The 24,331-nt window shown below is 42.1% G+C and overlaps 1 protein-coding gene across 1 annotated transcript; it reads right to left on the reverse strand.

Moving 5' to 3' along the window:
• Positions 1–14,872: 14,872 nt before the first annotated feature.
• LOC148013357 (pentatricopeptide repeat-containing protein At5g27110-like) lies at positions 14,873–17,605 on the reverse strand. Its single transcript, XM_087667876.1, has one exon. The coding sequence runs from the start codon at positions 17,603–17,605 to the stop codon at positions 14,873–14,875; it is 2,733 nt and encodes a 910-aa protein (XP_087524002.1).
• Between the last annotated feature and the right edge of the window lie 6,726 nt (positions 17,606–24,331).

Raw genomic sequence — 24,331 nt, forward strand, 5'->3', positions numbered from 1 at the left:
TTCAACCCTTTGCCTCCTATACTCTCTCCATTTATCTGCCTGTTCCTCTTTAGCTTTCTCCTCTTTTTCATGTTGCCTTGTATCCTTCTCATGGGTGACATCCTCAACCCTGAGACCAGAATCATCTTTCTTTCTCCTAGCTGGGGGCACATTAAGGATATTAAATGTCTTCATATCAGTGAGGGGAATTGGCTCAAGGACCTTTGAAAATCTATATCTTAGCCTCCTAAGAATTACCATGTCCTTGTCCATGAGTGTGAGCCTATGAGCATGAGCAGCATAAATGTAGGCATCTTGAAAAAACTCAACTAAAAAATCCTCTGTGGCTTCTTGTATACAATTAAGAGCTGTTCTTGTCTATTTGAAACTATCCAAACTATATCTGTCACAAATTTCCCTGACAAGCCTCTAAAAAGACAACTTTAGAATTGCATTGTCAAGAGCATTTACTACCTTCCTAATCTCCCTTAGGCACCTGACATTTTGAGAAAACTTTATCCTTGGCTTTGACTTTCTAGAGAGCTTCTGAGGCTTTGAAGACTGATGAATCTTTGATGCTAAATCCCTAGGATCAATCTTCTCTTTTCTTGTTGTTGCCTTAGTCCTAGCCATCTGCCAAAAAAATACATGTTACTTCTTCTCCAGCATGTCCAGCAAAACGCGAGTCAATTCCCCTTGCAGCTAAAACATGATAATTCTTGAGCGTGTCTAGTGAAATGCCAGTGTCAAGCAAGGCGCCTCCTTGCAGCTGCTTCTTTTCGCGTTTCACCGGACTTGTTGTCTGTTGTGTCTAGTGAAACGCAAATTTAAGTCAGGAGACCTCCTTGAAGCACCTTATTTTCGCGTTTCACCAGACAACTCATGAATAGCATAAAAATCAACAAAACCAAGAAAAAAGAGCTTTGATCTAAGGAAAGCTTTTAAGATTACATAAAATATCCACAGAATTAGGGAAAAAGTTTGAAAATTTCCTTAAATCTCCACAACATTAAGAAATGCTCCCACTGTGGAAAAAATTCTTTTGTAGTGGTAATAAGCTCATAATAACATAAAGGATTAAGGAAAAGTATCAAAAGAATGCATTGAATGGAGCCTGTTATTGAAAAGCAAGATGAAAAAACCATACCTTCTTTTTAGCTTGTTCTTCACAATCTCAGCCTAATGACGACAATATGCTCGAAGCTTTCCTTTGTTGGGGAAGCAGTGAAATGCTTGGAGATTGGAAGGAACACCAAAGATAAAGGTGGAGTAGCAATGTTTTCTGCTTTTGCTGGAAATGCGATGAAAGGCGAAGGCGGTGAATTTGTATGGACTCAACATTCTTGGTAAAGTGTTAATAGCACACATGTGACGTATTATCGCTTACCGAAAAAAAAAATTACTTGAAAAAGTGTTATGTAACACACGTGTGACGTATTTTTGGAAAAAGAGAGTGCGCACGTCTTCTAAAGAGTTTGATACGGTGTGTTAAGTGAGACACGTGTACATGTATTTTTCCATTATTACACAAACTTTTTTGTTGGAACTATTTTTAGATATGATCAATGCCCCATCCTCATTAGGTGCTACCAATGATCCATGGTGCTCAAAGTTGTAAGGCCCCCATTATGAGGAGAAGCCAAATGTGAGCCCGGACATTGGTTGAGTCCTGACTTGTATATCAGATGAGGTCAATGTGACCGGATGGCAAAAAGGTGGCTGTTGTGGGTCTAATATTTGGGTTAGATGAAGTGGTTAAGCTGGTAGCAACTCAAGACGTCGAGGGTTCGGGGGCAGCGCCCCCGGTCCAATGGTAAAGGGAATATTCTCTGGAATATTCCATGGCCGACTAGTGGAGGATCATATGGTAGGTCAGTCAGCAGGCCGACCTAACGACCTTTGTGAGCTATAAAAGCTAAACCCCTTCGCAGCCATCTCTTACTCATCTTTCACCCAATCAGAGTTGTTGTTCCAACTAGCCTTAAGCTCTTCACCTATCTTCTGTCTAGATCGCCATCTAAGCTTCACACAGTGGAAGCGCACGGGTGGACAGAGCCATCTTTGTATCAGTTGTGTGAAGTTAAAGAATTTACTGATTCTCCTCTTATCTGTTGTGTACTCTCTATCTCTTTCTCAGATTTTGTTCGCTGCGCCATGTAATATTTTACATGGTATCAGAGCCCAGGGGGCTCTAGAGATTGGAGAGCATGCAAGAGGCAAAGGCTTCAACAGCAAAGAGAAACTATGTCGACTCCCGGAAGCGGTTCTGGCGCATCAGGAAGCGGTGCAGGAGGTGGTATTGCTGTATCGGCTATTCAAACACTGAGGATTCGTCCACCAACCTTCAGCGAAGGCAAGTTAGATGGTACAAACTACACCTTGTGGAAGTTCAAAATTACAACTATCCTTGATTCTTATGAGCTTCAGGAGACTATGCTGGGGACTGACGCAGAACCACAACCTACCCCCGACCCATCAAATCCTAGTGTAATGATTCCTCCGAATGTAGATCTTCTATGAGCTTGGAAACGAAGGAATGCAGATACATTGTGTATCTTAGTTACAAGCTGTTCTGACAGTGTTTTGACTTTGATTCAGCATACAACCAAAGCATCAGAGGCTTGGAATGTACTAAGGAGTCAGTATGAAACACAAAACCAAACGAGGATTCAAAACTTGGAGAATCAACTAGCAGCGGAGAAGTTTGCTGAAGGAGAGACGGTTGAAGCATTCATCGCTCGGATTAAGAATCTACGTGACCAGATGGCTGGCGCTGGGATACAAAAGACTAGCGAAGAGCTAGCTCGGAGGTGTCTTTGGATTTGTCCACAAAAGTTTGATGGACTAGTAACTGCCCTTAATACTCAGGTGAGACCTCAAGCTTTGACTTTTGAGGAGTTTTGTGCATTATTAATGGAGGAGGAGTTGAGGCTGAAAGCCCGAGAAGGAAGCAACAATATAGATGCTGCATTCTCTGCCAATGCAAAAGGCAAAGGTGTCTCCTCCACCAAAAATGATGGTGAAAAAAAGAAGAAGGGCGGCAAGAAGAAGTTTCAAGGAGAGTGCTTCTACTGCAAGAAGAAAGGACATGCAATTGCAGATTGTCGTGTCAAGAAGGCAGATGAAAAGAATGGTATCCTTAAAAGTAAAGGGAAAGAGACGGCCAATACAGCTGAAGCAGAGTTGGAATTATTCATGGCGACCATTGAGGAAGTGTGCTCCTCGGTGCAAGAAGAATCTACCACTGACTCATGGGTGTTGGATAGTAGGGCCTCCCGTCACATGACCAACAAGAAAGGTCTATACAGTTCTATGCAGCCTCTACAAGAATCCATCACTGTGACAGTTGGAAATGATGCTAAATGCCCTGCTGCGGGCACAGGTACTATTTCTTTTGTTGCTGCAAATGGTGAAGTCAAAAAGCTTTCAAATGTGTTGTATGTTCCCAAAATCAGGAGAAATCTCTTATCAGTTGCTGCCATAACTGATCTTGTTCATGAAGTGAGGTTCAAGAAGACAGGTGCAGAAATTATTGATAGTGATGGCACAATTGTTGGCAAAGGAGAAATAAGGAACAACCTGTATGAGCTAAGTGCTCTTACAGCCACCGCTGGAGTGGGCACAAGTAAGCTTTGGCATGAAAGGTTTGGACACATTGGATTTGCAGTATTGAAGGAGATGCAAAAGCAAGGTATGGTTGCTCGCCTACCTACAATAACTAAATTGAAGGAACCATGTGAAGCTTGTATGATGGGCAAGCAACAGAGAAAGGCATTTCCACAAGAAAGCAAGAATAGAGCACAGCTCCTCTAGAGTTGGTACATGCTGACTTGTGTGGTAAGATACCTACACAGGCCTTGGGGGGATCTTCTTATTTTATGCTGATTGTCGACGACTACAATAGGAAGATGTGGGTGTACTTCCTTCGTGATAAGGCTCAAGTTTTTGGTAAGTTTAAAGAATGGCTAATACTTGTTGAGAATGAAACAGGAAAAAGTGTGAAGAAATTTAGAACAGATGGTGGTGGTGAGTTCAACTCAAAGGAGTTTGAAGGCTTTTGCAAGACCAAAGGGATCAAGCGTCAATTGACGACGCCTCACACACCTCAGCAGAACGGTGTTGTGGAACGCAGGAATCGCACCATTGTGGAGATGGCAAGATGCATGCTAAAGGGCAAGGGATTGCCTAACCATTTTTGGGCTGAAGCTGTTAATACTGCAGTCTACATTCTGAATCGGAGCTATACAAAGGCTCTCAAGGGAAAAACACCTCATGAGGCTTACACTGGTAAGAAACCATCTGTCTCACATTTCAGAATTTTTGGATGTGAATGTTATGCACATGTTCCAGATGAGAAGAGAAACAAGTTACAACCAAAAAGTAGAAAATGTATCTTCATGGGTTATAGTGATGAGGAGAAGGCTTACAAATTATATGACCAAGAGGCAAAGAAGATCATCGCGAGCTGTGATGTGGTGTTCAAGGAGGAGCCGCATACAGTGGAGGAGGAGAAGGCAAGTTCTTCCACTTTATCATCAAGCGAAGAAGTAGTCCACTATGAACCTGTCCCGAGAGCTATCCCTATCCTTAAGGAGAAGGAAGCATCATCTTCAGATGATGAGGAAAAAGTTCACCAACCTGACATCACCCCACCGGAAAAGGCATTGCCACGCTGGGTGAAGCAGCTCTATGACCACAATAATCCTATGCCTGCATCTGTTGAAGAGAAGGCAAACGGACCAAGGAGGTCTCAGAGAATAGAGGAGCAAAGGAGGACTTCTGCTCCATAGTCAATATGGCCTTGATGGTTGAGATTATGAGAGAAGTAAAGGAACCAACTGACTTAGAAGAAGCACTTGCAGATCCATCATGGAAGGCTGCTATGCAGGCGGAGTATGACAGCATAATGAAGAATAACAGTTGGGAGCTAGTGGATCGACCAGCAAAGCGGAAGGTTATTGGTACCAAGTGGATCTGGAAGGTAAAGTACAAGGCTGATGGTACCTTAGAAAAGTACAAAGCTAGATTGGTTGCCCAAGGATTTTCACAAGTTGAAGGGTTTGATTTTCAAGAGTCATTTGCCCCAACTGCCAGAATGACCACTATTCACACGGTACTTGCAGTGGCTGCCCACAAGAAGTGGCCAATGTACCAAATGGATGTTAAGTCAGCGTTCTTAAATGGTGACCTCAAGGAGGAGGTGTACGTGGCTTAGCCACCAAGGTTTGAGGCCCCCCATTCTGAGAACAAAGTGTGTAAACTGAAGAAGGCATTGTATGGGCTGAAACAAGCCCCCAGAGCATGGTACCAACGGATAGATAAGTTCTTTTTAAACCTAAACTTCAAAAGATGGCCTCAGATGCTAACTTGTATGTTTACAGGGATGGTAAAAAGTCTGTAGTGATTGTCCTATATGTGGACGACCTTCTTATTACAAGTGACTATGAAGATATGATCAACCAAACTCGAAAGGCTTTGAGTTCTGAGTTTGAAATGACAGACTTGGGCTTGCTGCACTATTGTTTGGGGATTGAAGTCTGGCAAGAGCCAAGAAAGATCTTCATCTCTCAGAAGAAGTATGCATGGGAGATCTTGAAGGCATTTGGCATGACCGAGTGCAAGGAGATAGCTACATCTATGGAGGTGAATGCAAATTTATCCGTTGAGGATACATCAACACTAGCAGACATTGGGAGGTATAGGAGGTTGGTCGGCAGTCTGATCTACTTGTGTAACACCAGACCAGAGATCAGTTTTGTTGTTGGTGTTTTGAGCAGGTTCTCAAACAAACCTCATGAGAGTCATTGGAAGGCTGGGATGCAAGTGCTCAGATACTTGAAGAAAACTCTTGACTATGGTATCACATACAGTTTCGGAACTTCTCTTGTGGGGAACTGTGACTTAGATTGGGCAGGGGACATTGATTCCAGGAAGTCAGTTTCTGGTGATTGTTTCTCTTTGGGTTCAGGAATTTTCTCTTGGATTAGTAAGAAGCAACCAACAGTGGCATTGTCTTCTACCAAAGCAGAGTACAAGGCAGCTTGTTTTGCTACATGTGAGGCCGTATGGTTGAGAAGGATTCTATGGCATATGGGAGTGCAGGATGAAGAACCAACTGTGCTGAGATGCGACAATCAGAGTTGCATTGCCATTGCCAAAAATCCAGTGTTTCATGCACGCACCAAACATATAGAGATCCAGTATCACTATGTGTGTGATTTGATGGAGGATGGGATAGTGGAATTGGTCTACTGTCCAACAGAGGAGATTGGAGCAGATATCTTCACCAAAGCACTTACGAAGGATCTGCTTCAAGTTCATCTTCAAAGACTCGGCATTGGGCCAAGGAGATAGTTCACCTATGGGTGGACATTGAGGGGGGGTGTTAGATATGATCAATGCCCCACCCTCATTAGGTGCTACCAATGATCCATGGTGCTCAAAGTTGTAAGGCCCCCATTATGAGGAGAAGCCAAATGTGAGCCCGGACATTGGTTGAGTCCTGACTTGTATATCAGATGAGGTCTATGTGACCGGATGGCAAAAAGCTGGCTGTTGTGGGTCTAATCTTTGGGTTAGACAGAGTGGTTAAGCTGGTAGCAACTCGAGGTGGCGGGGGTCCAGGGCCAGCGCCCCCGGCCCAATGGTAAAGGGAATATTCCCTAGAATATTCCCTGGCCGACTAGTGGAGGATCATATGGTAGGTCGGTCAGCAGGTCGACCTAACGACTTTCGTGAGCTATAAAAGCTAAACCCCTTCGCAGCCATCTCTCACTCATCTTTCACCCAGTCAGAGTTGTTGTTCCAGCTAGCCTTAAGCTCTTCACCTATCTTCTGTCTAGATCGCCATCTAAGCTTCACACAGTGGAAGCCCATGGGTGGACAGAGCCATCTTTGTATCAGTTGTGTGAAGTTAAAGAATTTACTGATTCTCCTCTTATCTGTTGTGTACTCTCTATCTCTTTCTCAGATTCTGTTCGCTGCGCCGTGTAATATTTTATAACTATCACCACATGCTTAACGGTCAATATAAAAGCATTTCAAAGCCATTTCTCCAACATTGTCTTCTTTTCTGCCGAAATTTTGTCTCGACTTTCCTTCAAGGTCCTTGCTTGTTGTGTGGAGAGCAATTCAACAATCTTTGATAGGTAAACTTTTTTATTACAAGTATTTTAACAAAATAAATTTGATTAATATAGAAAGAATTTTTAATAACACTTGAATAATTACAGGTGTTATGTGCTTTGTATCTTTTAAAAGCAGCATAGCTTTTCCAGAAAGGATTTTATCATCAATTTCTGTGTTTTCATAGAATTAATTAATAGTTCATGTTTCTCTTCTTGATTTGCATCTTTTGACCAGTGAAACGCGAAACAATGTCCTTATTAGTGATATTTTGCTAAGTATCGCATTTCACCAGCGAGATATTGGAATAATTTTTGTCTTCAAGGTAGTGTCCAGTGAAACGCGATTTCTTCACAGGCATTTGCCTTGGACACTTTAATTTTTGCGTTTCACCGGTCAACTAAAAAAATTTCTCCTTTTTTGATTTTTTTGTCTTGGAAAATCAATTTTGGGGCCTCTTTCCATGGTTCCATCTTGTTTTATTGGATATTGGTTCTATTCTGTTTTTTTTTCAGGGATAAATATTTTCCTGGTTAAGATGACAAAGAGGAAGCTATCTCTGGAAGGAATGGATGAGGAGGAGATAATTGAGACATCTGATGATAGGCTCTTTGATTTCTTACACACCACTGGAAATTCTTCCAAGTTTGGCTATATCAGGGAAATTTTCAATGTTTCTTTTGATTTGAAGGAGTTATTGGAGGATCTTGAAGATAAACTTAAGGAGTACAAATGTTTTTATGATAGACATGTGCAAGGTTTGGAAGTCAATGGATTTGTTCATTATAGTGATGTCATGGGAGCCACCAATACATCTAGGTCAACTTTGCTAGGCAGGTTCAACCTCATTGATGAGGAATTCAGAAAGAAAGAAACATGTTGCCCTTTCCACATGTACCAACACCAATGCCTTCTAATCCACAAGGACGTTGGATTTATTGTGTATCTTCAGTACATGGAAAATTCTTCTCCAGATATAGACCAACAGAGAAAGCTAGAGGATATTGCAAGTATGGATAAGGAGGTCGAAGAGAAGGAGGAGATGTTCCAAGAAGATGTTGAGAATCAACTTGTCCAAGGTTTTAATGTAGGTTTATTCAAGAGTGACAATATCACAATGGTGGAAGAAAAGGAGATCGAGCCAAGTGCACAGGTTGATGAAGAAGGTCCTCTTGCATGTGTTCCAACATTTTCCACTTATCTTATCAACAAGAAGAGATATGTGTTGCTAAATGATATTCAACATCTTTTTTATCTTAGAGAAGATTATTGCTTAGCAATCCTTGCAGGTTGGGGCAAAAATGACATGAATTTTATAGGTTATGAACAAGAATCACTAGCAAGTCTTAATGTTGAGGGAGAGAATTTCCAAGATAGCTCTATAGCCTTACATACATGTATTAATCAGATCATAGAATACGAAAAGGGGGGGCTACCTACAGAAGAAGAGTTCTTGCAGGTCCAGAAGAAACTTCATATTGATGATGTAGGGTATGAAGAGAGATTGAAGTCTCCATCAGATGAGAAGCCCAAGAGTTCAATAAATCTTTATGATGATAGTCTTCTTGAAGAAGATGGACATCCTAAGGTATGAAATATAATTCGAAGTTACCCATTGAGTTTATGTTGGACTTTATTATGCATTATAGATAAATATCTTATATCTTGTACTATTGTGGTTTGTTCTATAGATTGAGATTGAAGATCTGGACAACTTTCTTGGAAGGGCCAAGGGCTCTAGGCCAATGAAGCTTGGAAAAAATCAAAGCCTTGGCCATTATATTGGAAACTTAAACAATCAAACAATTGTAATATATCATAATAGATTGTCAAGCTCTCCAAGTCTACCAATGATGGCTTTGAGAGCTATCTCAAAGGTAATTGAATCTCAAGTTTTCAATAGAGGTTTGGACAAGATCATTTTGGTGGAGAAGGAAGAAGCCATAAGAGTTTTTGGCTTCATGCCTGGATATAGTGGATCTAGAGCTGGATATTTTGGAGTTCTTGGCTCCTATTTGCTCTCTTATGTAGGAGATAGTAAGAATTTGAAGCTTCTTCCAGGCTATCGAAAACAAGAGTTTTTGAAATACAGAGGTCTTATTGAGTGGGATGAAACAAAAGATTCCTCTAGAGGCCCTGTCAAGCTACCTGAAACCAAGGACTCCTCTGAAGGCCCTATTGAGGTGCCTGAAACTAAGGACTCTTCTGCAACACAATCTGACTAGAAGATGCCAAAGATTAAGGGTTTCTTGAAACCCATCTTTTCCCAACTCTTTGTTTGGTTTGTAACCATTCTGTAAATCTTTGCTTTGCGCAAGAATTTAAATATCTATCTTTTCTTCTTTGGGTAACAATTTGTATAGTCCTTGCTAAAGATGATGTATTGCTTGATGTGGTTGTATCTTTAAGCTTGAATTTATGCCAAATTTGTCGATAGAACCATTGAAATACCTCTAATAAACTGTTGACTTTGTGTCTTCCACCTCCATGTCTTGTGTGTCTGAAATATTTTATTCTTGCTTGATAATGTGATTTTTCTGTACCTTGGGTTGACCAGATAGATAGAGATCCATATTGTTTAATAAAGTATAGAGCATGGTTGTATAGAATATGCTGCATAGTCAACAAATAAAGAAAGTTATTAAAACACATTATATGAGTTCGACAATGAAGAAACAAACATATACAAACTTCTTACCATATAGTGAGTAAAGTGTTGATCACCCCAAGCTTCTATCATCGCCTTTTTGAAAAGGTTCAATTGGTTTTTAAAGTCTTTGAGATCATCATCATTCCATTCAGTCTTATCACAATAAAAAAACACTTTGTCTAGTGTTTCCCAAACTTTAGCTTTTCTATTTCGAGCTTGTCCATTATCACTGTGATCCTTAACTGCATTATGTAGGGATTTCCACTGATTAAATTTAATAGTTGAGCCACCATTTCTCGAGTTTATCTTGCCAAGTCTCCCATGAAAGCCTAGAAACCTTCTAGCCTTCACTCCACCAATAGATGGTTTTTTTGGGACACAATTACCATCCTTAGACTTTTAAAGATCTGGTTCAATAACAACATTGCCACCATGCAAACCAATTGCAGAGAGAAATTTTTTAACCTTTGTTATAGCATATGTTCTAGTTGATAATGGCTTCAACTTCCATGCAAATCCTATATAGAGATGAACAAGCTTTTCAATTATCCTGCAAAGTGCATAAAGTGTACAAATATGGGCATTCGCTAAAGGAATGTCCAAGACTGGTTTAAACTGTGGATCCTTATTGTGCCTAGAGGGAGCTCTATTCCAATTGCTTGAGTTTAACTCTGCAGCTGGTGACATGCAGTATAAGCAAGGAGATCTCGAGTTAACTCCCTTTGATACATTATACATACATTTGAGTGTCTTTAGGTCACCAGCTATGTGCCACTCAATCCTGCAGTTCCCAAATCCTTCAACAAATAGCTCTTCTCCTGCTTGTTGCCTTTGAATAACATTAGGTATTGATGTTTGATGAAAAACCCAATATAGTATATCAAAATTCTCAGTATCAAATGCTCCTAGCCACCAGATGTTATATTCAAATTGAGCACTAAATGATGTTGAGTGATTGCAATGACCTGACGAAAGTGCTCTATTCATCAAGATGATAGAGATTCTCTCCAATTTTTTACATTTCCGAATCTCACTTTCATCAATTTTAATCACAAATCTAGCCACTCCCTGTGCCTCTGCTATACTGACAAGTCATAAAATTTGATCATTAAGCATTGTAGGGTGGGCAAGTCAAGGAAAATATTATTAAATTCATTGAATGTAACCTCCTTTTTCTTGCCCTTGAAGCTAGCCTTGATATGAAAAGCCTCACCTAGAATCTCCATCACTTTGTTATTAACTCTCTGTCTGATAGTCCTAACCACAAATGGCTTCGGAAGTATGCAATTGTGCACCTGTCCTTGCTTCATATTTGATTGTAAAAGCTGGAAAAGTTGCATATAAGCATCTCGACTAATACCAATACTATCCAGTGTCTTCTGTACTAACTCAGAATCCAAAGAATGATCCTTTACAAATGACTCCAACCATTGTTCTTTGCCTTTTTAAATTTTTTCTTCTCCAAAATATACTTTGAAACTACTGAAGGAAGATGATGATAATAAAACTGAGCTGCTTTTAAAGAATCTCTTTCACTTGCATTTGGTTGTAGAAGAGATCTAAGAAAAATTAACATCACAAATCAATGCAAGTAGTTTAAATAAAGCCATATTTAAGATTTTTCAAGTGAAAAAAAATATACATTGCTGCTTGGATTCTTTTACCATAGCCTCCTCCTCCTCGTTTGAGATTCTCAATATTTTTGAGAGCTCTTTGTCGATTTCGAAGGCCTAATAAAGTTTGCTTTTGTTGATAAGCTTTGATACGCTTTTCCAATGAATGAATTTTTTGTTGACAATCCTCTAGCTTCTGCAACAACTCTATATTTTGTTTCATCAAAAGATGATTCTCTAGTCCAAGGATATTCTTTTCTGCAACAAGATTAAGTGTATAACCTAAAACTCCATTGTAGCCATCACCAATAAACCTCATTAATGACGAGCTATTATAGAAAAAAGGAGTGTTATTTCTGCTAGGATCTTTGGGATATAGCTTTCCATCTAACCAAATATCAATATTCTTCTTTCCTTCAAACCTCAGTATATGTTTCATAGACTCTGTAACCGTGATAGATTTTGTTCTCTTTCTTATTGGTTCATACTCATTGTCCAACTCAATATGAAGATGATAGAGAGGTCTTTTATGAGAGCTACAGAGATCATTAGATGATTGATCCATAGCTGAGTTACAGAGATCATTGAGTGATTGATCCATAGCTAAGGATATGATTAGAAGCAAGAACGAAAACAAAGAAGAGACTAATAAGGAGGAGAAAAAAAAAAGAGAATAGTGTACGAGTTGTACTTATAAACAACTCATTAAGCAAGATATTATTATTGTACTTTAGCTCTCTCTCCCTCTTATGTACCATAAAATGATCATGAATTATCCAAAATTTTTAGACATAGACCCTGTTGTCCTGCAAATACTTCATAGCCAAGCTTGAAGAAAGCTTCAATAGCAAAATGGCATGGATGTGCATATGGGATTTTGCATCCTGAGCCCACACTGCTCCATACAAAGAGACTAAGCTAGATGTGATTGCCAATATGTCAACAATCGCTAGAGCTTGATTTAGATGTTAAAGTTGTTGAAAGGTCATTGTGAGCATTGGAGTTATTTTTGCACTTTGGATACTAGACAGAAAGTGGCAATGTGGGCTCACTCTGATATTCCAACATGGTATCAGAGCAATCTCTAATCCAACAAGCTTCCTTCAACTCCATTTCCTACTGAGTGCACATGAGCATGTCATTTTCTCACTATACCTCTTCACCTCCACAACTGTCTGCCATACCCATCTCTGTTGGAGGACCTGGGAGGAGCAAAAGAGAGCATTTCAGCTCAAGACTCCTTCTAAATATCTCTTCTCCAGCTCAAGGCGCAACATCATGGAGCCTCTAAGTTCGACATTGGGCAACTAGGAGACCAGCATTGTAGAAAACACAAATCTTACGCACTTTCAGACCGCCGAGCATCAGAGGGCACAATCCCTTGAGCCCTCATAGGGCATTTGTAGCCCCCCAAGTGGGCTATCCTACCCTAAAAAGGTTTGGCATGATTCGTTCCCTACTGCTCACAGAGACCAAAACCCTAGCTATAGGTTTGTCTGGCAATCATAGCCAAAAAGCTTCAAGCTTTCTTCTTTCAATATTAATCACCCTGGTTGACACTGATAGTGATTCTAATCACTAATTTAAGTCCTGTGGAGTCTCTTACAAATCTGAAAGCTCCATCTCCGGTTCAACGACACTTGGTGAACATCATTAAGCTCGTAAGAAAGACGACTAGTAGACATATACTATGAGATGAGTGCTTGTAAGCACTAATGCTACATCTCATAGTCATGATCCTGTTTCTAATCAGTATGTGGAAGATGTTTTACCTTGAATCTCAATCTTAAGGAGATTATTCTCTATCATAAGCATATTCATTAAGTGTCTAACAGTCATTGTAAGACTATGTAAAGGTTATAAACACATAGACCATTGTCCTCATCCCTCATCTCATCTTATAATACATCACATTTGAGCTTACTACGTACTAATAATCTATCTTTGCTTCCATACTTATTGACCATTGTGTTAAAGACTAGACACTACCACTGCCTAGAGTAATCGGTAAGACCTTCCTATCATGACCATGGCCTATGGCAATGTTAGACATAAAATTCGTAAGTTTGATGGAGAAGACTTTTATCCATGACAAGTATTAGTAAAGTATAAAATGATGAAACAAGACTACTAACCCTTCATTCAAGGTACCAAAGTTATTGATCCATCAAACCCACTTGATGTAAAAGACGTTGAAAGAGCCCAAGCCATAATCATGCTTCATCTAGATAAATCCTTAATTCATCACATTGACCAACTCTACACTGCCAAGGAGAAATGAGGTGAGCTTGAAAAGCTTTGTGGGACTAAAGAAAATAACTCTAAAATTTTCCTTAGATCGAATTTTTTAGCCTTAAGTATAAGCAATGAGAAAACCTAGATAAATTCATTTCACATGAAAAAGGACACAGCTTCACTATCCTCATTTCAAGCTCCAATTCACGATGAAGTTACCATTGTAATTCTCTTGAAAGTTGTAAAGAAAATATTCCCAACCCTTGTAAATACTCTTACAAATATCCCAAATCCAACCTTAAAAAGCACCATCCAATCTTGTTTAGATGACAAGAAAATAAATAAAAAAGAAAACAACACCAATCAAGGATCTACTTCAACAATCCGTGAGTAACTCTCGATTCATACTGTCTCCACCAAATGCTCCATTTGCAGTAAAAATGGATCTCAGTAACTTTTAGAAAAAATATCCTAATAAAATAAAATGCAACAAATGTAAAACGAAGGCATATTACTAGTAAATATCCTACCATCCCATACCAAAAGAATTGGAGACCAAGTTAGTGTCCAATGATTGACTTTTCTAAATCTATGAATCCTCTACTTACAAGCACTCTTGTAGCCTGATTTATAAAAGCATCCCATTTTGATTAAGGGGAGACATTAACATGTCTTGTAGTCCAATGCCACTCTGGCATTAAGAGAGGGTGTTGAGAGATAGGCATGTGAACCCTATGTATACAAGGGTGGATAAGGGTAGCTAGGTGTGAGTTAATTGGAGGGCAAGGGAAAACCCTAACCCTAACCATCCAAAGGCTATTTAAACAGCCTAGAGGCCACTCTCAATGTAGAGGAGAGTGTACTAGTTGTACTTGTAAACAACTCATTAAACTGCACACTTTCTCTTGCTCCCACTCTGATATTCCAACATAGGGTAAGCCAAAGAATCTATTCATTTGATCTTATGTCTATCTAGCTGCTATTAAAACATGTGTTGGCAAAACTGCCAACTTGGTTTCCTGACAAGATAACCACAAACCGTTGCTATAGAAACAGCTAAATTGGCTAATGTCAAACACGGAGACTTAGTGTTGCCACATACTCTATGTGAGCTGCTTTACCATATACCATTGATTCAGTCAAATGGCACATCCAGTTTACCAGGGACCTTGGCCCTGTTTGGGTAAGTCTAGGGTACACCTAGTACTCTTGTTGCCCTCTCATGAACAAAGGGCATGTCACATTGGACAAATTTTGCAAAGAACAAGCATTATTCTTCCATTTCCTCAGTGATAATCTGTACCAAAACCAGATCTAAATTTGGTAGGTATCCTTCACGTTTTAGGCGCAACCTCAAACTTTTTGATGCAGTTGGTATGCCATTGCTTTGCTTAACACCTACAAGAAACTCATGCAACTCTCTATTGACTTCTATTGATGCATTTGCAGCCTTTTTCTTTGCCCCAGCATTTTTCCTCATACCTTCAATCCTATTTGCATCACTCAACATACCAGCATTTGCATAAACATCTGCCATAAGCAAGTAAGCAGAAGCATCTTCTCGATTTACTTGCACGAGGTGCTGAAAGCATCTCAATGCCAGTTCTACTTCTCCATGGATTTTACAACCAGTAAGCAAGGCCCTAAGAATTCCTTCAGATAAAAGACACTGCATAGATTGAGCAAATTTCTCTGCATCATATACATGTCCTGATCGAGCAAGAAGATCAACCATACAAACATAATGATCTATTACTGGTTCAATCTCATAGCGTTCAACCATCAACTTGAAGTACTCCTGGCCTTTAAGAACCAGACTTCCATGGCTGCATGCAGCAAGAAGGCAGGTGAATGTAACATCATTAGGCTTTACACCCTGCTCCTGCATGTCCTCAAAACATTGCACAGCCATGCTACCCTCATGGTTATCACCGTACCCTTTTATCAACGTATTCCATGATGCTGTATCTTTGATTAGCAGTTTATTAAACACCTCTTTTCCTGCTGCAAGCGATCCACATTTGGCATACATACCTGCGAGTGAATTTCCCACAAAAGAATCTCGCTCCCAACCTCTTCTTGTTAATTCAAGATGTATCCTATGCCCAGTTTCTAATGCTCCTGCAATGCCACAAGCTTTCAAGCTGCAAGCAAAGGTAATAGCAACAGGATAGACACCCTCCAGCTGCATTTGGGAGAAGCAACACAATGTCTCCTCACCATAACCATGATCAGCATATGCTGCAATCAACGCATTCCAAGTCACTGTGCCTCGAACAGGGAGTTTATCCAACACACTGTGTGCTTCTTCAAGGAAGCCACACTTTCCATACATGTCCACTAACGTGCTACCAATAAAAGGATCTCCTTCCTGTCCCTTTTTTATGATTTCTGTATGAAGATCTTCTGCTCTCTTCATGTCTTTCAGATTTGTACATGCTTTAAGCAGGGCAACGAACACATAGCTATTAGGTTGTAAGTTTACATCATTCTCATGCTTTCCTCCGTAACCCTTTATCATTGCAGTCCAAGATACAACATCTGTAACAGACAGCTTGTCAAAAACTTCCTGCCCCTCCACAAGCCAGCCACACTTTCCATACATGCCTACCAAACTGGTGGCCACAATGAGATCTGTTTCCAAGCCCCTTTTAGTCAGTTCATTATGTAACTCTCGGCCTGTTTCTAAAGATCCTGTAAGACCACAAGCTTTTAAGCTGCACGAAAATGTGATATCATTTGGAGATACGGCCTCATGCTGCATCTCTCTAAAACAGCCAAGTGCTTCCTCACCAAGTCCAAGTTCTGTATAAATTGCAATAAGTGCATTCCATGATACTGTATCACGGTCAAGAATGTTATCAAGGACTTGGCGTGCTTCTGTAAGCATCCCACATTGACCATACATGTCTATCATTGTACTCCCAATAAACACATCTCTGTCTAAACCCCTTTTGGTAATGTCTGCATGTGTGTCGTGGCCAATGTTTAGATCTCCTAAGTCACCACAAGCTTTCAATATGTATAGAAATGTAGAATCACCTGGAGGCACACCCTCCAGCTGCATTTGTTCAAAACAACTCAAGACTTCCTTGCCATCCCCATGTTCAGCATACACTGCAATAAGTGCATTCCATAGCATTGCATCCCGAATAGAAAGTGCAGCAAACACCTTTTGTGCCTCTGTCCGCAAGCCGCACTTGGCATACATGTCTACCATTGTGCTGCTAACAATAGAATACCCTTCCAACCCTCTGCTAATAATCTCAGCAGCTATCAACTGCCCTCTTACCCTGGCTTGTAAACAGCCGCAAGCTTTTAAGCTGCATGCAAATGTGACATCATCTGGAGACACGCCCTCATGTTGCATCTGTTCAAAGCAGTTCAATGCTTCCTCCACCGGCCCTTGATCAGCATATACAGCAACCAATGCATTCCAAGAAACCACATCACGAACTGGAAGCTTATCCAACACTTGACGCGCTTCGGTCAGCAAATGGTGCTTAGCATACATGTCCACCAAGGTGTTGCCAATGAAAAGGTCACCCTCCAACCCAACCCTTAGAATGTCAGCGTGCATTTCTTTTCCGCAATCAACATCGTGCAGCTTGGTGCAAGCCTTAAGCAAGGCAACAAATGTGTAATTGTTGGGTAGGATGCAGTCCTGGTGCATACGAAGGTAGAGATCGAGGGCGTGCCGGGAGTTGCCGCAATCGACATAACCAGAGATGAGGGATGTCCAGGAGAAGATATTGTGGTAGGGGAGCCGGTCGAAGACGCGCTGTGCATCGGGCAAGCTACCGCAGTCAACCAGGACAGGCACAAGGTAGTTGCCAAGGTATCCGTGGGAGTCCAGCTGGCGGCGCCGCATGTAGGCATGGAGCTGCTGGGCATGGGCGAGGTCTTTCTTCTGTCTGCACTGGTGCAGGCGAGACACCAGGTTCTCCACAGTCGCAGCAGCCGGCCTGCTGCAGGCCAGCTGCTGCACGGGAGCGGCTGACATGCATGATGTTCTCTCTCAGCTCAGACTTTCAAAGTCGAGAGTTTCAGTGCCTTGATGAGCAGAACCAGCAATGACTTCTTCTTGTGCTGCTCCTCCTCTCGTTCTTTCAATCTTGGGCGCCCATAACTTCTAAGGCTAGTTATACACTAATGGACACGCCCACAACGCCTGCCCAACGTGTGGGCGTGCAAATTTTGAGTCTAGGCGCAGATATGGACACAAAGCTTTTGCATACACCAAAAGAATAGTAAAAGACTGAAATCATTATATTTATAATATTTTATATTGATTGCAAATGCAAAAAGTGCACCTCTGTCCTGCAGGGGAGATTCCCAAAAGTGGACTGGGAGTTCACCTATTTAACACGTAAACAATAGATCATGTCCTCCTTGGTGTGTAAAGGACTATGGATGATGCCAACCCCTAAAGAAGTATTTTGATCAGTTAATACTTGCAAAGTAGGTGTCTACCATTTGGTGTATAACTAGTCTAAGGTGGGTTACATGCTCGTCCAAACGTGTGAAAATTGTCATGATAAAATACAAGGGAGTGATATTCTCGCACAGGTTTTTGGAGGGGGTTTCTAAATGTTTTCTTAGAAAACTAGAAACCCCTCAAGGCCACATGGGCTGGTCACAAGGGTTGTCCAAAAATAATTTCATTTCTATGGTATAGTTTTTTTATTGTTTATACTTAATTTGGGAAGGGAATTCCTCTATGGTGCATGTGGAGCCCACCATGGGCTTGTGTGACAAACTCCAAAATTCACCAAAACATGCCCCGACCCCATAACACACCTCAACTCGGCATGTCACGTCCCTTGGGACTCAACACGGCACCATAACATGTCATATCACGGCATAACACGGTTTTCCAACTCAACATAGCACCACGGCACGGCATAGCCCAACACGCCACGGAGGGCGACACGGAAGGTAACACGCCACGGCCCAGCGCCGACGCGACTCAACAGCCCACCTTGTTATCTCCCCCCATCGGGCGGGGAATTCCTCATGGCACTTGATATTTCTTGGTGCTTACACAAGGACGCACCCCCGAAACCCTTCATGGTAGCACAACGCCCCACTCACCTCTCACCCCATAAAAAGACTACCCTTTCCCCCTCACTCTCACTGTTTGCACTCACCATCCCCACTCACCTATTCCTGGGGGAAGCCCTGAGCCACTTAACCATGCCCAAGCGACACGCACTACGGCCCCATGCCGCGACGCACCCAAGGAGAGCCAAGCCTCGAGTAGGGTACCTCCCCTATACACACCCCCCCTACAAAAAACTCGAAGCCCACTTCGAGTTGAGTAGGTATTAACAGTTTTGTCATTTACAAGAGTAAGCCCCAACACTCATACCTAAGTTCAAAAAAGTGAAGGTAATTATACGAATGCCCCTACATAGTTATGCGCTCAAGTATACTTACAAACTGTCATGTGACGCCTCCACTTTGTTAAGTCTTCTCCCAATGCTAAAAGGTCGTGTCGGCGTCACCAGCTCCTTTGTTCGTTGTACTCTTTGTAGTTGGATCTTTCTTTTCTGCGCTATTGGAGGACGTCGTGGTGATGCGCTTGAAGGCCACGTACCTTTTTGCTCTCATTGTTCTGTCCATTGCTCCTGCATGGAGAAGTCCTTTGCTTCGCGCTTTGATCTTCGTTGGGCTGCGCAGGTCTAGGCGTCTCGCCGCAGGATACCTCTTTGTTGAAGTTGCGTAACGTTTAGCTCGAACAAGGTGATCCCATTGCGCTGCGCCACTCCTTGTCTTTCGCTTTTTCTTTCGAGTGCCCCACCTGGCACGGATCTTCGGGAATGCGTTTGTAGAGTATGCGCCTTTAGTCTTTGGAGTCGAGTGTCGACGCGCCCTCCTAGTGCGATCCATCACTCCTGCATGTTTTACCCTTCTCCTTTTTGCACAACTCCGCATACAAGCTGTGTGGAGAAGTAACACGCCTTGTTTCGGTAGACTCGACTTGATTGCCCGTTTGTGCTGAAAATCTATGTGTCGGCCCTCTCTGACCTGATTCACTTCGGTGATGCGCACATGCCGCGGCCATTGCTATTAGGTGGCCAAACTGCGCCTGCTTGCATTAAAAAGCCCTGCTTGGCCAGATTGAGTTGAATCACCTGCGTACAAGTTAGAAAGACTTGATGAGAACCATCAAACCGCCTAGCTTGAAGCGCGAGGGCCAACTCCCTCGCTGTGTCCACCTCGACGTGGCCCTGTACGGCCTGATTTTGCAAGTGGGACCAGAAAAGCTTGTGCAAGTTGATATGCGAAATTTTCGCATGTCGTCTTGCCGTGACAACCAAATCCATTTCTCTGGCTGTAACTAATGGCCTTTTCATGCTAGAGCTGACCTTAGTGACCGTATAGGGGAGGTACCCTACTCGAGGCTTGGCTCTCCTTGGGCGCGTCGCGGCATGGGGCCGTAGTGCGTGTCGCTTGGGCATGGTTAAGTGGCTCGGGGCTTCCCCCAGGAATAGGTGAGTGGGGATGGTGAGTGCAAACAGTGAGAGTGAGGGGGAAAGGGTAGTCTTTTTATGGGGTGAGAGGTGAGTGGGGTGTTGTGCTACCATGAAGGGTTTCGGGGGTGCGTCCTTGCGTAAGCACCAAGAAATATCAAGTGCCATGAGGAATTCCCCGCCCGATGGGGGGAGATAACAAGGTGGGCTGTTGAGTCGCGTCGGCGCTGGGCCGTGGCGTGTTACCTTCCGTATCGCCCTCCGTGGCATGTTGGGCTATGCCGTGCCGTGGTGCTATGTTGAGTTGGAAAACCGTGTTATGCCGTGATATGACATGTTATGGTGCCGTGTTGAGTCCCAAGGGACATGATATGCCGAGTTGAGGTGTGTTATGGGGCCGGGGCATGTTTTGGTGAATTTTGGAGTTTGTCACAGCTTGTGCTCGCTTAAATAAAGTCACTTTTGATTTTTCTTACAAAGTGGCAGTTTTTTAAAAACCCTCCCATGTGACCCAAATAATGTTTCAAAAAATGATTTTGGGTGAAATGCTTCTCATCAAAACCATTTCCATTAGGAAACAGCTACCAAAACAACTCCAAGAAGTTTTAGACAAATTTCCACTATAATTCCCAAATTTTAAATTATGATAGCATTGTAAGCTTTTATGAATAGGCATCACATATCTAGTTAGGGATTGGGATTGGGACTGTTAGCCCCCTAAGTGGAGTTGGGGGTGAGGCCATGAGCTCAATGCAAGGGAGGGGACTAGCATCCCCTAGCCCCCAACTACACCTAGCTAGGTAGGCTACCAACCCAACCCCCAAATATATCAAACTATGCGTGCAATCTCTCCTTTGCAAAAGCTCATGATGTTAAATGCTGTAGGGAAAAACAAGGAAAATAGTCATTTTTCCCACATGGAAAAATGTCAAAAACTTCCCACATGGAAAAATGTCAAAAACTTCTTGCAAAATGATCGCTTGACCTTTCATACTAGCCAAACAAAGGCATTGATAAATAACATTCTAATTTAATTTCATTAATTGTTTCCTTGGTGTATTTTGATTCAGGTGTCCAAATGACAAGATTTTTTATTTTAAACAAAGGGTACAATGCCTCTTTAAGCTAATTACTTTATTTTTATGTTAGAATCAAGCTACCAATTCACTAGTAAAAGTGAGTCAAGAAAATCTAATGAGAAAGTTTAGACATGACATTAATGACCATAAGGACCTACATAAATGAAGTTTTGGACCATAGCAAGTACATTGAAAACTAAGCCCTATCCAATTGTAAATGAGGAAGCTTATATTTAAGTAGGAAAAGAAACCTTAATCACATCGATTGAATGGTTGCAAAGTAAACAAATTTGATCATTTTCTCATCCTCATCTCATGATTTCTTCTCTGTGAAAGCTTCTTTGTGTATGCAAGTTTAAAGGTTAAAGCATGGGAGGGCATTTCTTGTTGGGATAGTCTTGTCTTGCTTTTCTTATCTCTATTGCAAGATTCTCAATCTCGTCTCCTCACCTTCTTTGGTCACGCTTGAGACTAAGAAGTAGAGAGACATAGAGTTTGTGAGGTAGAGTAGATCTTGAGATGTTGAGAGAGAGAGAGAGAGAGAGAGAGAGAGAGAGAGAGAGAGAGAGAGAGAGAGAGAGAGAGAGAGAGAGTGTGTGTGTGTGTGTGTGTGTGTGTGTGTGTGTGGTATTGATCAGATTGGAGCCCGATTGGAGGGACATGCAAGGAGTCACAATCTTGCACAAGTTCATGGAGATCAAAATACACAGGGCTTGGTGATATGTGCAACTAAGGGATTGTTAGAGCTTGGTGAAAGGGAGCGACGGATCGAAGGTTGGACTCGAGAACTATGGTGGGAGAGCAAGGGCAAGAAAGGGAGAGACTAGAAATGGGAACTCCAACAGTCACAATGTGTGACCGGGCCTTCCTTTATTCAAACTGTCACTAAAAAAATAAAGAATAAAGTGAACGTAATGGGCGCCCGCCACCTACAGTGTGAAGTGGCGGTGACTGTCAGTGTAGTAATACATGGGCGGCTAGGTAGAGACGCCTTTACCCCCAACAACCTCCCACTTAAAGGCGAATCTGCCCCAGTGAGGAGTGAAAAGAAAAAGAAAAAAATGCAGTACAACATGTACACATGTACAACAGGATGAGAAAAGACGTCATCTCATCCCACGCCCATCAACCTCCTGAGGAAGGCAAAGCGCTCTGTAGAGAGGCTTTTTGTGAGCAGATCTGCAGGATTTTGGTCAGTCGAGATCTTGACAAGATCAACAGACTTGTCCTCAACGACCCCACGTATGAAGTGATACCTCACCTCAATGTGTTTCATCTTCGCATGGAAGACCGGATTCTTGGCTAACTAAATAGCACTCATAGAATCCGAATGCAGTGTAGGGGTAGCATCAATACCAAGGTTAGCAACTAAACGACCCAACCAAATGGCCTCCTTGCAAGCCTCAGTGGGGCTGCAACATACTCGGTCTCTGTAGTAGAAAGGGCCGTGCATTTCTGCACCCTGGACATCCAAGAAACAGCACCTCCAGCATAGGTGAATACATAGCCGAAAGTGGACTTCCTACTATCTGCATGTCCTGCATAATCAGAGTCAGTGTACCCCACGACTCCTGTATCCTAGTTGCCATAGCATATGCACATATCTGTAGTGCCCTTCAGGTACCTCATGATACCCTTCACGGCATCCCAATGCTTCTTGCCAGGTGTAGCCATATAGCGTGCCACAACACCAACTGCAAAGGCAATATCTGGATGAGTGGCTATCATGGCATACATAAGACTGCCCACTGCAGATGCATAGGGAATCTTGGCCATCTCGGCCTTCTGCTCTTTTATCTGCGAACAATCAACCTGTGATACCTTCACATAAGAAGGCAATGGACAGCCAATAGGCTTTACGTCCTGCATGCGGAAGCGCTCAAGGACTTTATGAATGTACTCCCTCTGTGACAAGTAGAGGAATCCCTGATGCCTGTTGCATCTAATGCATATACCAAGTATGTGAGCGGCCTGTCCCAGATCTTTCATCTCAAAGCTCTTCTTGAGCTGAGCCTTAAGAGCATCTAGCTCATCATGAGCTTTCCCTGCTATCAGCATATCATCCACATAGAGTACCAAAATCAATAAAGAACCATCATGGGCTTTCTTCATGTAAAGACGCAGATCCATAGCACTCTGGCTGTAGCCCTGCGACTGCATAAAGGCATCAAACTTATGATATCACTCCCTAGGTGCCTGTTTCAAGCCATAAAGATTTTTTCTCAATTTGCACACTAGGTGCTCCCTACCAGGTTCTGCAAAGCCCTTAGGCTGCTCCACATAAATGCAAGTCCCCATGTAAGAAAGCCGACTTGACATCCATCTAGTATAAATCCAAGTCAAGCTGAGCAACCAAAGCCAAGACTAAGCGCAGGGTGGTCATCTTAACTACAGGAGAAAATAGCATGATCAGTGGATGAGCTCGCCATAATGCAGGCTGGAAGACTGTAGACAATTCAAAACTGCTTGATGTTTACTGCAAAAAATGATTTAAAAAATCACCAAAATCGAGGGAAAATGGCGAGGAAAGTGGAACCAAAGCTGCTGCCCACCAAGTACTAGTGAAAGTACATCATTTCAGAGTGTTTCAGCATGAAAAATCCATGTCAGTCCATACATATATGCTTGCTGTAATAAATTTCAGATTTCAGTAAAAGAGAGCTAACAGTGCCAAAATTGGATCCCAAGGTAATCAGATATTGCCAAGACCAAAGCCAGCATCATGCGGACATAGCATAAGTATATGACAGTCGATAAGCATGAATCCAACACCCAAGTATGTCATACAAACATCTGCCAGTGAGTAGGCACACCCCCCCAGTCAACGGGGCAAAGTGTTCCTGCCACTACCAAAACTTGACACAAGTAGGTGTCAGTTCACAAAGATACGGATCCAAAACTGAGACTTAGCACATAAGCATACAGTGTTCAAGACATATGATGTATCATCCCAAAAGGTAAGAAGTCCCAAAGTCTCAAGTGTCTGTAACTGGTCAATGGCATGTAACGGCTCAATGCATAAAAGTACCGCCTACTCAATGTCTGATAAGCATTCAAGAATGCTCCCACTGGCACAAAAGTTGTATGTACAAACTCAAGAGCTCAAGCCAAGGCAAGACACAGTGCCAATGACATAAGTCCAAGACAATACATCAATAGTACATCCCGAACATG

This window comes from Lygodium microphyllum, chromosome 26, assembly GCF_053477565.2.
Source record: "Lygodium microphyllum isolate KBCC chromosome 26, Lygodium_microphyllum_v1.1.10, whole genome shotgun sequence".
In the NCBI taxonomy this organism is placed as follows: Eukaryota; Viridiplantae; Streptophyta; class Polypodiopsida; order Schizaeales; family Lygodiaceae; genus Lygodium; species Lygodium microphyllum.